Here is a 15,066-nt window from a genome sequence, read left to right as displayed (position 1 = left end):
TAGAGAGATTCACAACATGCTGCGGTTTCACAGAAATAAACATTCGCCTCCGTCCATAAGGGCTTAATGAAACAGGAAGCACCGAATCAGCCTACAGTGGCAAAGCCCCGGCAAGACTAAAGTTGTAGGGATCCTTTTAGAATTTCACTTTCAAAATGATTTGTTGCAGAATTTGGAGTCAAATAGAAATGCTAGTTCATGCAGCAGAGAATGATACAAATATGTGATAAAGGGCTACTGTGGCTTCCTAGACCTCATGAAAGCAAAACTTAGGGACATTAGCCGATAGTAATATTAATGGGAGTCAGTTAAGTATATATTATAACCCTGGAAATATCTTCATCTTCAATCATAGATTTTTAGTATTTATCATCTACGGACAAAGCAATAGCCCTGTATACTCTGCTTTGCTCAGACTATACCTCGAACATGGTGTTCGGCTCTGGCCGCCTCAGTGTGAGATGGATACAGACACGATGAAATGTACATAGGAGATTGACCACGATGGTATGGGAACAGGGGAAGGAAGTGTCAATAGTATGCCCAGAGGAAGAAACACTGAGAAGAAATACGAAAAGCATTTTTAAATATCAGAAGCATTGTTACATGAATGAGGCAGATTTTGTTGTCAATAGTGCCAAAGAGATCAGAGCCTGAATCATTGAGTTAAAGCCTGAATCGGTGACAAGGATGCTCCCTAAAATGAAGAATTTTTAAAGTCAGAGCTGTTCACATGGAATAGGCAGTCTGAGAATTAGGCAATTCCCATCACGGAGGCATTTGGGCACAGGATCTCGTAACAGAGGTAATTCCAGCACTGGGTGACGGTTGTTCAGACTGAGTGACCTTTAACCAACTCCCTTTCAACATTAAACGCTACAACGTTATGAAGTCAAGAGCCCTTTTCTTCCAACAGCCCCCAGACACATCCATAAAGCAAGGGCTGAGTTTAAAGAAAGACGGATAAAATGAGAATGAAAATTTGCTTATTCATTTCAAATTCCCAAGCTGAGATCAATCTAAAGGAAATGATGGTCATTTCCAGTTAAACAGCTAAATGAAATATCTTCAAATGAAGAGATTCAAAATTTCTTCTTTTTGGAAATGAGTTATCCACATGTATAAGGTTGTTACATGGTCCATTCAAACTTGGCCTCTCATCAATGCAGCTATTTGGGGATATCCTGTTAGACACTAGCAAATTTTTAGGTCTGTGACTGTCATATTATATCTCATAATAATTTCATTTGACACCATATTTTGTGAGTGTATGCATCTTTGTGAGAACATCACTTTCCTTTTATCTTCTGCACAGGTGAAATTACTCTGAAAATGTTGCATAAGAAAGCAGCGAAATATAATATGACAGTAAGGCATGTTACTCGTAGAGTCCTAAGGATGATGCAAATATTATCCACTGGGGGATAAACAGAGGTAAACATATAGCTGATGGCTTACAGAAAAAGAAAGAAAAATGATGAGTAGAAGCCTTTCATATTTATCAAAACAACATTTACAAACAATGAGACAGGTACTTTCAGGTCCCGAAATGACCAACAAGACATTAGCTCTCCTAGGCGGGCAATCCCTGGCTACAACGCACTTACACTTGGCAGTCACTGGAACTGAAAAAGCTAAAGTGACTTTGGATCAGGTAGGCTTTCCCACTATTTAGGTTTCCAACGAAATCCGGACAAATCAAAGAAGGAACCGGTAATTACAATAGAGACAACCCAGAGGCAGAGAAAGACTAGCTGCACTAAGACTGACCCGAGAGAAAAATACAACATGAGAGACGGAAAATGGAGAAGCAATCAGAACACTGGGAGAGTCAAATGACGCAGAAAAGAAACATAAATATAATATAAATTCTACTCTAAGTAAACATTTCATTATTGCAGTAAAAAGGCCAAAAATTTGCCATCTTTATCATATTTATTTACTGTCAAAATGCTAGTTTTCCAAAGAACAATAAGGATGTCATTCATTAATATAACTCCATAACATGACCTGGTCATACGCACTGATTTTTAAGTAAGGCAGAAAACTAGTAGTTTCTTTTAAGCACATGAAGAATAGTGACAGTCATCTATAATTTGTCTCTTTCATGAAATCAATATTGAAAACTTACATTTTGAAAGCAGTTTTGTTGGGGTTGAGGTTTCATTATGAGTTCAAGTTCAAAAGCAACTTTCACTGCAAAGCTTAGAGTACATCTTAGAATGGGCATTTGATCCCTTCCCTTATAAACCCTCTCATTAAAAAAATATTTTAGATATGAATCTTAATCAGATTTTACTTTCTAGGTTTTCAAATGTAAACAATAAAAACAATTTTTATGCTTAATAGAAACAAATAGTAAGAAAGTAATCCAGATCGTTAGTAACACTTGCATTTTCAAATTGAAAAATGCGTTCAAGGAGAGGGGAGTCAAAGAGACTAAAAGAAGACAGTCAGTGATACCAAATACATGTTGTTTAAATGATACATTAATTAATAATTGCAAGATAAAATGAAAAGTTAGTAACTCAAGGAAGGGTTACATTTCAAAGATAAGAAATGGAAGATAAAGCTGGTAGTTAAATTTTATCACAATAAAAATTCACAAATACCTTCTTCAACATCTGAGATATATTCGCCATCACTGAGCATCTCAGGGGCGTTGGCTTTACGAACTGCATGATTTAAGTGAACAATGTAAGTGTGAAAAATGCATGCTCTTGATACTACAACGAAACATATTAATGCTTCTAAAAACATTTTGCAGTGAATTTTCTTCAGGAAAAAAATACAAAGTCACTCTTCGTTACTACGAACTCAAAGGAAGTTTTCATACCTTCATCATCAGACATGTCAAGAACTTCATTCATCGTTTCTGGAACATTCATTTTGTGCTTCTCTATGACAGTCTAGTAACAAAGAAAGCAGTCATTTTAGTATGAGCAGACAGGACATTTTACTGAGACTATTCATTGCTTCCTAAATTAATCTGTTGGTTTACTGTGGGATTTGTGTGTTGAATATCTTGAAGGCCCCCTCATACAAAATGACATCAAAATTATGCCTTCACAGCACTAAGTTCCTCATCATATACATGGCAGAGAACGAATACAAGGTGAAAGAATTCTAGTGGCCAAAGCGCACCAGCTTAAAAGCTTTAGGTCCGCGATAAAGCTTTTCAAAGGAAAAAAAAGGAGAGAGATACTGCCTCCTTTAGTTCATTGCTATACTTCTTCACGGTCTTCATGGATCTGCCACCCCATTCCACTAAAAGTCTTAGCTGATGATAAACCAAATGATTGGCAAGAAGCCTGTCTTTATTGCTTGTGCCAAGCCAGCCCCTTCTCGTTTTCCCTTCCTAGGTGTATGTTTCAATTTCTAGAATAAATCACAATATTGAGATTCCAATAACTTTTACAACCATGTGTTTGCAGAAAATATTTTAGAGGTAATGCATTTGCAGGGTAATTTTAACTGCCACAAAATTTTAAAGAACGGTATACAGTATGACAGAGCAAAGGCTATACTGAATCTTTTAATTGCTCTTTGATGACTTTTCGCCTAGATAAATTGTATCCATCCAAAGAACACTGACGGTATTACTTGTTTGAAAATATTAATGACTTAATATGTTTTAGTTTTAAAATGAATCCTCTTTTAATCTGAGCGTATAAAAGACTAATGGTACAAGTCATGCTGAAGTAAAGCATTATTTTGCATTTTTTCCAGCATGTAATACTGTAATTGAACATTTGCAAAAAATAAATATTTTATATTAGAACAGTTTTAGATTTACAGAAAAATTGCGAGGATAGTAGAGAGTGTTCACCCAGTTTTCCCTATGATTAACACATGTTAGCATGGTACCTTTGTCACAATTCATGAACCAATATTGATTTAGTATTATTAATTAAAGTTATATTTGATTCAGATGTCCTCAGCTTTGGCCAAATACCCTTTTTCAGTGCTAGCGTCCCATCCAGGGTACCGTGTTATCTTTCGTTGTCAATCTCCTTAGGCCCCTATGGCTAAGTTTCTCAGACTTTCCTTGTTTTTAATGACCTTGACAGTTTTGGGGTGAACGGGTCAGGTATTTTGTAGACTGTCCCTTAATTGAGTTTCGTCTCATGTTTCTCTCATTGATTAGACTGGGGTTATATGTTTGGGGGAGGAAGACCACTGCGGTAAAATGTCATTTTCGTTACATCACATCAAGGGCATATACTGTCAACATGATTCACCAGGGTTGACGCTGTACTCGGTCATGTGGCTGAAGAAGTGTTGGTCAGCTTTCTCCCCTGTAATCTACTCTATTTCCCCTGCTCTCCACACTGTTTTCTTGCGAGGGAAGTTACTACACTCAGACACACTTGAGCAATGGGGAATCGTGAGCCACCTCTTGGAGGGGAAAGTATTTTCATAAATTATTCGGAATTCTTTTGCCTGAGAAATCTGCCTCTTCCTCCATAGTCATTCAATCATTTACCCGTAGCAGTAATGAACTCATGGATATATATTTTACACTTTGCACTATGCCCCGATACTATTTTATTTCTTTTGTTCAAATTGTTCTGGCTTTGGCCATTGGGAAGTCTTTCAGTGGCTTCCCGTGTCCCTTTAACACGTCCCATCATTTTGTGTATGTATGTTTATTTATTTATTGACGGGGAGGGCCTTACTTTTTGGCACTACCAGAGGTTGCAGGCTCATCTTGTGTATTTCCTGCCCCAGTTGTAGATTTTGTCATTTCTCCAAGGAGCCCTGGTTCCCTCCATTAGAGAAGGCTGTTAGAAAGCATCATCTGAGTGATAGAAGTACTCTGCTCGTTGCTACTGAGGGAATTTTAAACAATGCAATTTCAATAGCTTAATTCGTATCTTTTGGATATCCGCTTCTAGCCACTCAGTTTCCTACTCTGCCGTGATTGTAATGTCATTAACTAAAGCATCTTTCTCTGAATTGCCATATCCAATAAGGCACTCCTAGCAAAGATGCAGTATTCTTTTTAAGGCTACTGAAGAACTGATGCCTGCTTAAGGAGACAATGGTCGCTGGGGCTTCCATAACGTCTGAACAGAGACCCACCTGCGGGTGGCTGCAATGTGCTTAGTTAGCTTAAGGGCACACACCCCACCCTGAATCCCGTCAGTCCTCTCTGAGCTAGATGACAGGCAACTGCAAAGGCAGGGCTGACGAGGTGGTGTCTCAGCTTGAAATAAAGTCTCAAATACCACAGGGCTGGACTAGGTCTTAGGGACTTCAGTGGCCTCTTTTCTAGTCAATGTGAGCGTTTCATTTGGCGGAAGCCTCATTTACTTCACCAGGCAAACTGGACCTTCCTGTTAGCATGAGTAATCTTTTCTCTCTGGCAGAAAGTCACCTACCAAGTCAGCTGATGATGTTGAGTGAGAAATGGCATGACTGCCGTGCACATTCTTTCACTAGGAACTGGAGCCCTAAAACCCTTTTCTCTCAGTCCATTTCCCGAGGCTGTAACTTTACTTTCCCTGTCTGTAACTTTATTTTCTCCTAAAGCTCTTTTTGATATCAAAGAAATATTTTGCACTTTCCTAACAGGTGAGAAAATCATTGACATTTAATCAAATAAGATTTATATTTTGAACTATTATACCATCTTCAATTCTCTAACATTGAAACAGAAGTTTCACATATTTATTTCAGTGACTTCAAGTCTTTTATAGCATGGTGACACTTGCTTGTTATTTAATACCTTGTCCTTCTCTCCTACTCTCAAGAGAGTTACATGGCATATCTATAAAATTAAGGTTGATAAACATTACTTATTTAAACTCTTTTCTCGAGAATTTAATGATAGATTTTAAGATGATGAAATACTCAAGAGGTATATGAAAGCAATAGGTAGGAATTTATTTCTATTCCAGCTATATCTTAAAGTTAGAAACGTGCCCTGGTTGACAACCATTGCTCTAGTCCATTAAAGCTACTGTTTCTGCTTTTGCAAATTACAACATTTCTCTTTTGTGATCAGCAGGCTGAAGTTTTAGTTTCTAAAACCTGTACACAGCCAAATAACTCAACCGGCAGGTAGCAACAGAGTCCTTCAAGCCATGGTGTTTTGTACGAAGCACTGTATATCCAGACTGCAGACGTGAACTATGCCTTCTTCGTGTTGGAAGGTGGCATATGAGAAAAGGAAGCACAGCTGATACTTCCAAGTGCTGCAGAGTCCTAAACTGACACTGTACGGACTCAATCTCAGGCCTGTGTGTTGAGTCATGCGGTCAGGAATAACTCAAGTAAACCTCTGACATGGGGCAATATCTGCTATTGATTCCAAAGTTACCAAATCCTGATGGAGTTCAAAGGCACCAGACGGGGTTCCAAAGAAGTGATTGTTTTTCCTAGGAAAACTCCAATAGGTGAATGGAAGAGAAGCGAGCGTGGTGGGAAAAACTGACTTGGAACCCACCTCTAATGTTTCTCTAACAAGGCAAAAATATTTTTACAATAATGATGACAATGTACCCATTATCATTTGTGAGTTAAAATATTTTAAAGAACCAACTTAGAGTTTTCATCTTTCTTGCACTGTCAAAGAAGGATGTCAAAACATCTCATTAAAAATTTTTTTATATCAAAATAAAGAAATACATTCAGCTTTCTATGGGACTAAAACCTCTGTAGCTTTTTGAAAGGTATAACTTTTGAAAAGGTATTTTTAGTGTTTTGAATTTTTCTTCCCATCAGAAATGAGAGTTTTGCTTTGCTGACTGCCACTAAGGAGGTGACAGCATTTGGAAATACGGTGCTTAGTTTCTGAATGGAGGAAAAAAGGTTCATCTCCCCAAAGCCTGGAAAAATCTACAGTCTGAGAACTGGCTCTTGGGGTAATGGGGTTACAAGGTCTGGCATCCACTACTCACAGTTGTGGTCACAGTCTCTTCAGTTACCACCTTCAGGGTGTCCACCACTGAGATGTAGCCAAGCCTCCGGGCAATGGCCAGGGCAGTGTTCCCATTCTGGGAAGAGGGAAACACGGTCAAGGAATTACAAGTCATTCCACGTGTCTCAGCGCCTGTGTGTTTCCACACGTTTGCCTTTACAGACGTAAGGTGAGTGTCTCACCAGTCCTTTCCCACTGTCACACCCAAAACGCTGTTTCATTAAAGACATACCTTGCACAAAACACACCTAACCTGTCCCTACTCATACAGCAGAGTCTGGGCTGCTACACATGGAACCCGAGAGGCTTTTTAATGTTTTATGTAATCAAGGAAACAAACACGTGCTTCTTCTTATGTTTGTACTCCCTACTGGGCAGCAGTGGGTTTGTAGTTTTTTTTTTTTTTTTTTTTTTTTTTTTCTCGGTACGCCGGCCTCTCACTGCTGTGGCCTCTCCCGCTGCGGAGCACAGGCTCCGGACTCGCAGGCTCAGCGGCCATGGCTCACAGGCCCAGCCGTTCCGCGGCATGTGGGATCTTCCCGGACCAGGGCACGAACCCGCGTCCCCTGCATCGGCAGGTGGACTCTCAACCACTGCGCCACCAGGGAAGCCCGGTTTGTAGTTTTTAAGTGGGAAACATTAATCACATCTCTCTCTCTGGACAACTCACAACAATACAGTTATTGTCCTTTTCCCTTCATTCTACTGAATGCTCTGTTTATGCCTACTAAACATAGAAAGTCAAAAAGTAACCCTGTCCAATAAAAATGTAAGAAGACACCAGCACCCAGCTCCCGCCTCATCATTTAGCTGGCCCTTTGCTCTTACCACAGTGAGTTCATTGGGGGAGGCATTGTTCTGAAGCAAGACATTGATTATATGCGTGTGTCCCTGTTGAGCTGCTTGGTGTAACGGCGTATACCCATTCTGTAGAAGGAAGATGGAAGAAAAGACTCTTACTTCCTTGGACACGAGATCAATGACTTGGTAGATACAAAGGAGAAAGGAGTTTACCTTTGTTTTGGCATTCACTTTTGCAGAATGCTGGAGCAGGAAGTTAACAATCTTGATGTTTCCATAGTGGCAGCCCACATGTAGCGGTGTGTATCCCATCTGTAATTATATATATATATATAAAAACTTTATTAAGAAATAATCTTTCTTAACGAGGCAGAAAGAGTTTTTTTTCCCCTATATAAAACAAATGTCATTGATAATTCTCAGAGCTAATCTAAGGTATAAATAACAATACCACCTCACATGGAGATAGTTACTAAATGTCCCAAAGTGCTCGCTCTAGCATCGGCTCATTTTATTTCCGTAACAACTTTTCAAGATAGGACTAAAGGATGGAACAACAGACAGCCTAGACAGAAGGATCCAGTGGCTTCTCGCAGAGGGTCAGAAGCGTGCTCAACGGACAGACTTGGACTAGCATTTATTCAACACTCTACTCTCTCAAAGCATAAAATTGAGGTTAAAAATGTGAAGTGGTTAAGTGATCACGAAAGCGGTAGATGATGATCAGAATGCGTGACGAGATACGAAGGACAGAAACACTGAAGCGGGAGAGGCTGGTGTGAGTTCAGGAGGTCTGCGATGTATGAACTTGACCTAGGAATAGATGCTCTCGTTAAAGTCTTCTGCCTACCTAGCTAGAGCCCCACACTTTGAAAACCACTCATTTAGACAAAGCAATGGATTTCTTCTCCAATTAATATCCACTGACCCTTGAGGGGCTATAAATTCCATCTATTAAAAATTATATCGTGTGTGTATGTATGTGTATGTATATATAGATAGACACACACACACACATATATTCTAGATAATTATTTTTTTAAAAAAGGATATTCCAGGTATTTTTTCTAGATGGCCATAATGTAACAGACTCCACCACACAATTTCAGTGCCCATGGCCAATCTCTGTTTACGATGACATTGGCAGCACCAGAACACTGAAAGGGAGAGCACAGACTTTTAATATTTCTAAATGGGCATGGGTCAGGGGTCCATGTTTTCAAGTGTCTGCATCTCGTATGTGATGGCATTAATGTGTCTTTATGGTGACTCTGTGCTACAGACTGAATGTTTGTATCCCCTAAAAGTTGTATGCTGAAACCCTAATCCCAGTGTAATGGTATTTAGAGATGGAACCTTTGGCAGGTAATTTGGTCATGAGGGTGGAGCCCTCATGAATGGGATTAGTGCCCTTATAAGAAGAGAAAGGAGACAGCCTGCCTCTTCTCTTTTCTACCTGCTACCAGCACCGTGATCTTGGATTTCCCGACCTCCAGAACTCTGAGAAAAAAAGGTTTGTCCAGGCTATAGTATTCTTGTTATAGCAGCCTAAACTAACTAAGACACTCCAGCAAATGGGTGTATTTGAATTTGAAAAGGGGACGTCTGGAACACAGCTGATTGTGGAAGGTGAAGACACCTCAGCAGGGATGTGCTGCCCTAAAGAAGTGACTCTGGTTAGATTCTATTCCATGAACTGAACTGTAAGTGCAGCCACACTGACCAGACCCTGCTGATAAGCTCACCGTAACCATATGTACATGAGTCTGACTTAGGACCCCTAAAGCTGCTTCATGCACGATGAAGGGTATCCCATTTTGGGGACCAGCATTCACCTGCCTGCTTTGCAGGGTTCTTTCTTGGTACTGAGGAACTCAGGATACTGTGTTAGGAATCAGAATGCTGCTTAGGGAGGGAGGCATGAAAACAGTTTTCTCCTACCAGTTCTCAGTACAATTAGCTTAATTGACTGAAGTAACATTATTCCCAGTGTTAGTGGCAGAGGACTGATCCCAAACCAAAAGATTACAGAAAATATTTTAAAATTTTAAATATTAAGGAACTCTTCAAGTTTTTGGTCAACATGCCTAAGCAATGATGCAACACTTTCCAATGGCTACTGTGCTACTGTATTGATCAGATTTTTGAAAGAAATTGAATTATTCTAAGTACCTTAATGTACAGTTTCTTCTCATCCTCATAGCTTCACTGTCACTCCTAGTAAAACCCTAAGTCATTACAGTGGACTGTTAGGACACGGTTGGTCTGGACCCTGCTCTCCGCCTCCCATCTATTGCATCTCTGAGCTCGTCTCCTATGAGGCTCTCCCTTGTTCACGCTGCTCTAAGACATTGGTCTTCTTGCTGCTCCACAAATACTACAGTATTTTATTAAAAATACATATGCATGCCAGGAAGATTTAGTTTTCATTCAGAGAAACCAAAATTGGGGCTCCTCCATTCATTGAGGGCCACAAAGTTCCCATGGTAAATGGCACCTTGCACATGCCCAGAGAGATGTGATTTGGGAAATTCCCTTCAACTAGTGGCAATACATTTTGGAAAGACCAACTCTTCTTTCTTTAATAACTAAGGAACAGTCATAGTTCAGATAACTGAGCAGTCTTTGCTTGCTTTTTTCACTGTTGCCTACTTATACCATCATTATAAGCTGAAGTTAAGTCATCTTCTTTAGGCAATACTGAAAGGGTGTATTTGTGTAGGAAGAGCAAACAGGTACAGATGGAATATTCAGGCTGCTGTTTCTGATCTATGGTACGTGAGCATGAGATCTTACTGAGCAGTAGTTAGGTGCCTCCCTATGCAACATGGTTTGAGAAAGCGGGAGCAGGAAATCCACACTATTTCCTCACCTCCTAAACCTGTGCTCTCTCGGGTCTGTCTTTGGCCTTCCTTGCACTTGTCATAGTCTTCCTCAGTGAACACACCCACTCACAACTACAATTATTCCCTGATTTTATTTCAGTTAAATTTTTTGTTTTCAAATTTTTTTATGTTGATACTATTGTTTTAGGGAATACCTTTCTCTTGTCACATGTTACACTAAATATTACTTAATAATATGGCAGGCTGTAAGATATTTCTATAAATAGCTTTTTCATAATTTTACTTCAATAAAACTGATTGAGATTGAAAAGTTGCATTTAGTAACAGACAGAGATTTTTCCTTTAGAAAACAAACTCTGAAAATAAACTCTCAGTATCTCATTTCCTGAAGGTGCTACAGTTGAACGTCTTAGCACGCTAAAAAGGGAAAAAAAGTTGAAAAAATTTCTCCTGTGAATTTTTTACTTTATTGTTCACCTCCAAAATTAGTGTGGGGTTAAAATGGAAAACAAAACAAAGATCCTCTCAGGGACTACAGAAGAGTCAAAGATTATGAAAGAGTATTTCCGTCATGATAGAAGAAGAATAAGGCAATTGTCATCTCCATCCCTAACCCAGTCTATCCCACTTCTGACATCCCTTATAACTTCTATGACCATTTCTCTTTCTACTGGCACCTTCCTCTTAGCCTACTAACATACTGCCATACTTCCAAACTTAGAAACAATAATCACTCCTTTCAAATATTTCTCTCCTTTCCTGGGTCTATATTCTCTTAAAGCTTCTTGAAAAAAAAACCCCATTTTTATTCACCATTCCCTTCCATTTTCCCCATACCTCACCACCTCCACTGCTCCAGTGAAACTGCCTTCTAATAACCCCGGTGCCACTCCAGTGCACGTGTTTTAGTGTTTTCTCTTCTGTGTCACACTCTCCTTGACAGTCTTCAGTTACTTGGCATCCATGTCATATTCTTTCCCGATTTCCCTCCTGCCCTCAGTCAGGCCTGCTTCCTTCCACCTCCTCCATCCACTTTAAAATATCGTTGATCCTAGGGATTTTGTCTTTGATTTCCTCCACACTGTTCCTCAACGATCACGTCCACATTCACAATTTCAACAGATGCATTTATTCTGACCACGTCCAAATCGGTATCTTTAGTCCAGACGCCCCTCCTGTATCCCAGACCAAAGCTTTAGTCACTTACTAGCTGTCTCTACCTAGAGAGCCCCTAGGTCATGTAAGACTCAACACACCCAATACAGAACTCAGGGTGCTGTTTCTCCAACCAGCTTCTTCTCCTTCACTTCCTGTCTCACTGAACGGGACTTGTGATCACCTGGTTACAGGGCCACATCCTCAGATTCGTCCTGAATCTCTCACTTTTCCTTAGTCCCTATATACACATGGTCTCAAGTCTTATTGTTTGTACTTGTTAAGTATTTCTTCAATTTCTCTCTTGCTTACCAACATCCCATCCGCCCCTTACTTGAGGCCTTCTCTATTCTTCATCTGGACCTCAGCAATTGCCTTCTAACGGCCCCTGCTCCAAGCTCTTTTACCAACTTGTTCCTTGCATTGTCTCCTAGGATCTTTCTAAACCAGATATCTGATTTATCGTCTTCTGTTTACAACCTCTCAAGGCTTCCCAGTACAAACTGGATTAAAAACTTAAGCATGGCACATCAAGGTCCTCTGAGATCATCTTAATTATCTAGCAGTATCTTGGGGCGTGCCCCCAATTTTTTCTCATGTTCCTGTGATGCTGAACCAGCTACAGACCCCTTCTATACTCCCACCTTTGTAAATAACTCAGTTAACGCCAATAACTCTGAATTTATTTATTTATACATGGGGTCAAAATCAGGCTTTGGACCAGCTAGCTATGTTACCTTACACGAGCAATTCCTTTTCTGTGCCTCAGTTTCTGTAGAATAGGGATACTAATTTTATCAACCTTATAAGATAGTCATAAGGATTCAACAAATTAATAAGGGTAAATGCTTAGAACAGTATCTGACACAGAGAAAATGAGTAGTAAGTTTTGCTATTATTATTACATTTTTATTGTTGTGTCTCCCTCTCTAGACTGTGAATTCTGTGAGGACAAGGAACGTATCACTCAGGTAAGAATCGAACAACTAGAAAGAGCTCTAGAAACAAATGTGAAAAGAGTGTGTATCAAATAAACATTTTTCATGATTTTACACACATTAAAAGAAAGCTAATTTAACTATTTACTTGCTAATCAGTACCTCCGAGAATCAGTGCTTTGGTGTGCTTTGGGGTGGTCTAAATAAAATGCTTCCAGAGATTCTCCTTTTAAAAAGCAAAACAGGGCTTCCCTGGTGGCACAGTGGTTGAGAATCTGCCTGCCGATGCAGGGGACACGGGTTCGTGCCCCGGTCTGGGAAGATCCCACATGCCGCGGAGCGGCTGGGCCCGTGAGCCATGGCTGCTGAGCCTGCGCGTCCAGAGCCTGTGCTCCGCAACGGGAGAGGCCACAACAGTGAGAGGCCCGCGTACCGCAAAAAAAAAAAAAAAGGCAAAAGAAGTGGCTTCATTTCAGCTGTACGACACTGAGCATTAGACCCCGTGGCCAGCCGCACAATTTAGTCTGAACTGATTTGGTGAACTTCAAATACAAAGTGAGGTGGAGATATGGTGGGTCAGCAGGCCAGTGGGAAGGCTGCACGGCTGTTACCAGGATGTTCTGGTCTCTTCCCCACAAGAGAAAAGAGCTCCTGATAATTTAATTATTACTATTTTAAAATTGAAGCCAGTGACTCAAATGGTACCATACATTCTACCTGTCGGCTGCTTGGGGATGTCACCTTTACCAGGAAGAGTTTGGAAGCTCATGGGATACAATCAACTCCTTATTTACAAGGCTAGGAAGCAAATCCAAGCAACCCACCTCTTTGCACTCCTGCTCTACTCAACTATGGGACAATCATAGCCTCACTTCTTTTTGGTGCTGTGATCTTTGCTGAGAACAAAAAGGATGAGAGAGTGATTTTTTTTTGTCTCTACTTTTTTTAAGAGACAGATGCTTTCTGAACTACATCACTTGTAAAGGGCAGGAAAAGGTACATGCTTCAGAAATATTATACTGAGTACAAAAATGATTACAGACTGTGACCTGAGTTGGACAGGGTTAGAAAGAAACCCTGGTGGAGACCCAACACTCTTAAACCGTGGGGTTGCTTTTGCAAATCTAGAACAGAAGGCTCACGGCACCATTTCTTCTCCTCCCAACCTGCCCTTGAGAATCACTGCCTTAATCCCTGACTGAATTTTGCTGGTGTATATGTTGGATGTGTTGAGATAAAAAGTACTGAGAAACAGAACCCTGTTATTGCCTTCTCAAATTTTTAATTTATAAAGGGAGAGGGAACCAAATAAAATGTTTATAAGTCTGTGTGTGTATGTGTGTGTGTGTGTGTGTGTCAACAGAACAACACAGGGTGAATCTATTTACCATGAAGTTGCAAATTTCTAAAGTAAAGATTTCTTTTCTGATGAAAGTGTACAAGCACAGTAAAGAATATAAGCTAAATCCAGTCTGAGCTTTTCAGATTGAAAAATGCTTGTATTTTCATGGAAAGTAACAAGAAACCATTCAGCCACTACTGTTGCCTTTACTGGTTTCTCTGTTAAACATTCAGCTATCTAGGAAGGCATTCGGGGCTAAGGGGTTCTTTTAGAATGAAAAATTTGGAAAGAAACAGAATAGAGGGAACTGGGCACTTAGGCTACCAAAGAGGCCATGGGGACTTGAAGGGCACGAGGCATTTCAGAAATGGGAGTGAGGGAGGCTACCTGGGTCACAGCTCTATCTAAGACTACCCCAGCCAGGGACCATTATATTTGCTTCACTATTTTAATACAGAGTTTAAAAAGCATAAAGGATCTTGCCTGGTCACGTCTCTTTTGGGCAGATTCTTTCTCATAGAATGCAGTATGGGTGGAGAAGCCACAGCCCTAGAGGGTCAGAACACGGTGCAAAGGGTGTGGTCTACTCAGGTCTGCCTCCTGTGCTCGTCCGGTAAATCCAGCCTGACTCTGACGTCTGCAATACCTTTTTACCTGGCTAATTCCTGGTGACCCTTCTATGTTATTAATATCTTCAGTATCTGTCCACACACCTCAGAATCCATCTATATTATACACAGAAATGTTCGTATTCACAGTATAATAGGTAACAAGTATTCATTTTTGTGTCAAAAATGTGACACACAGAAACAAAGTTACATTTTGAAGTAGATACAAGTTTGATATGAAGAGTAACAAAATTAAGTGCTGAAAGAAAATATCCAGAGAAAGACTGATATGAAGTCCTATCTTTGATGATGACACAAAACACCCATGCGTCTTATGTGAGTTTGAAATGGTGGCATTCTATGAGATTAATCAGAAATTTCTTTTTGAAAAGATAACTATTTTGGCTGAGAAAGGGAAGGAGTTGCTAGCGATCATATACACCATAAGAAA

At 40.1% G+C, this 15,066-nt stretch overlaps 1 protein-coding gene across 1 annotated transcript in view; it reads right to left on the bottom strand.

Annotated features, from left to right (window-relative positions):
* The window catches only part of LOC307175491 (ankyrin-3-like), a 331,772-nt gene that overhangs the window by 119,015 nt on the left and 197,691 nt on the right, over window positions 1–15,066 (bottom strand). The window contains exons 19-23 of the mRNA XM_079900598.1: window positions 7,940–8,038; window positions 7,754–7,852; window positions 6,906–7,001; window positions 2,837–2,909; window positions 2,613–2,675 (exon numbers count right to left, since the gene is read on the bottom strand). Coding sequence (XP_079756724.1) covers window positions 2,613–2,675; window positions 2,837–2,909; window positions 6,906–7,001; window positions 7,754–7,852; window positions 7,940–8,038 — 430 coding nt within the window. The remainder of the gene's footprint in view (window positions 1–2,612; window positions 2,676–2,836; window positions 2,910–6,905; window positions 7,002–7,753; window positions 7,853–7,939; window positions 8,039–15,066) is intronic.

Source organism: Stenella coeruleoalba (genome assembly GCF_951394435.1).
Source record: "Stenella coeruleoalba genome assembly, chromosome: 16".
NCBI classification, from domain to species: domain Eukaryota; kingdom Metazoa; phylum Chordata; class Mammalia; order Artiodactyla; family Delphinidae; genus Stenella; species Stenella coeruleoalba.
Note: the sequence above shows the minus strand (reverse complement) of the source record. Positions and strands in the feature narration are given on the sequence as shown.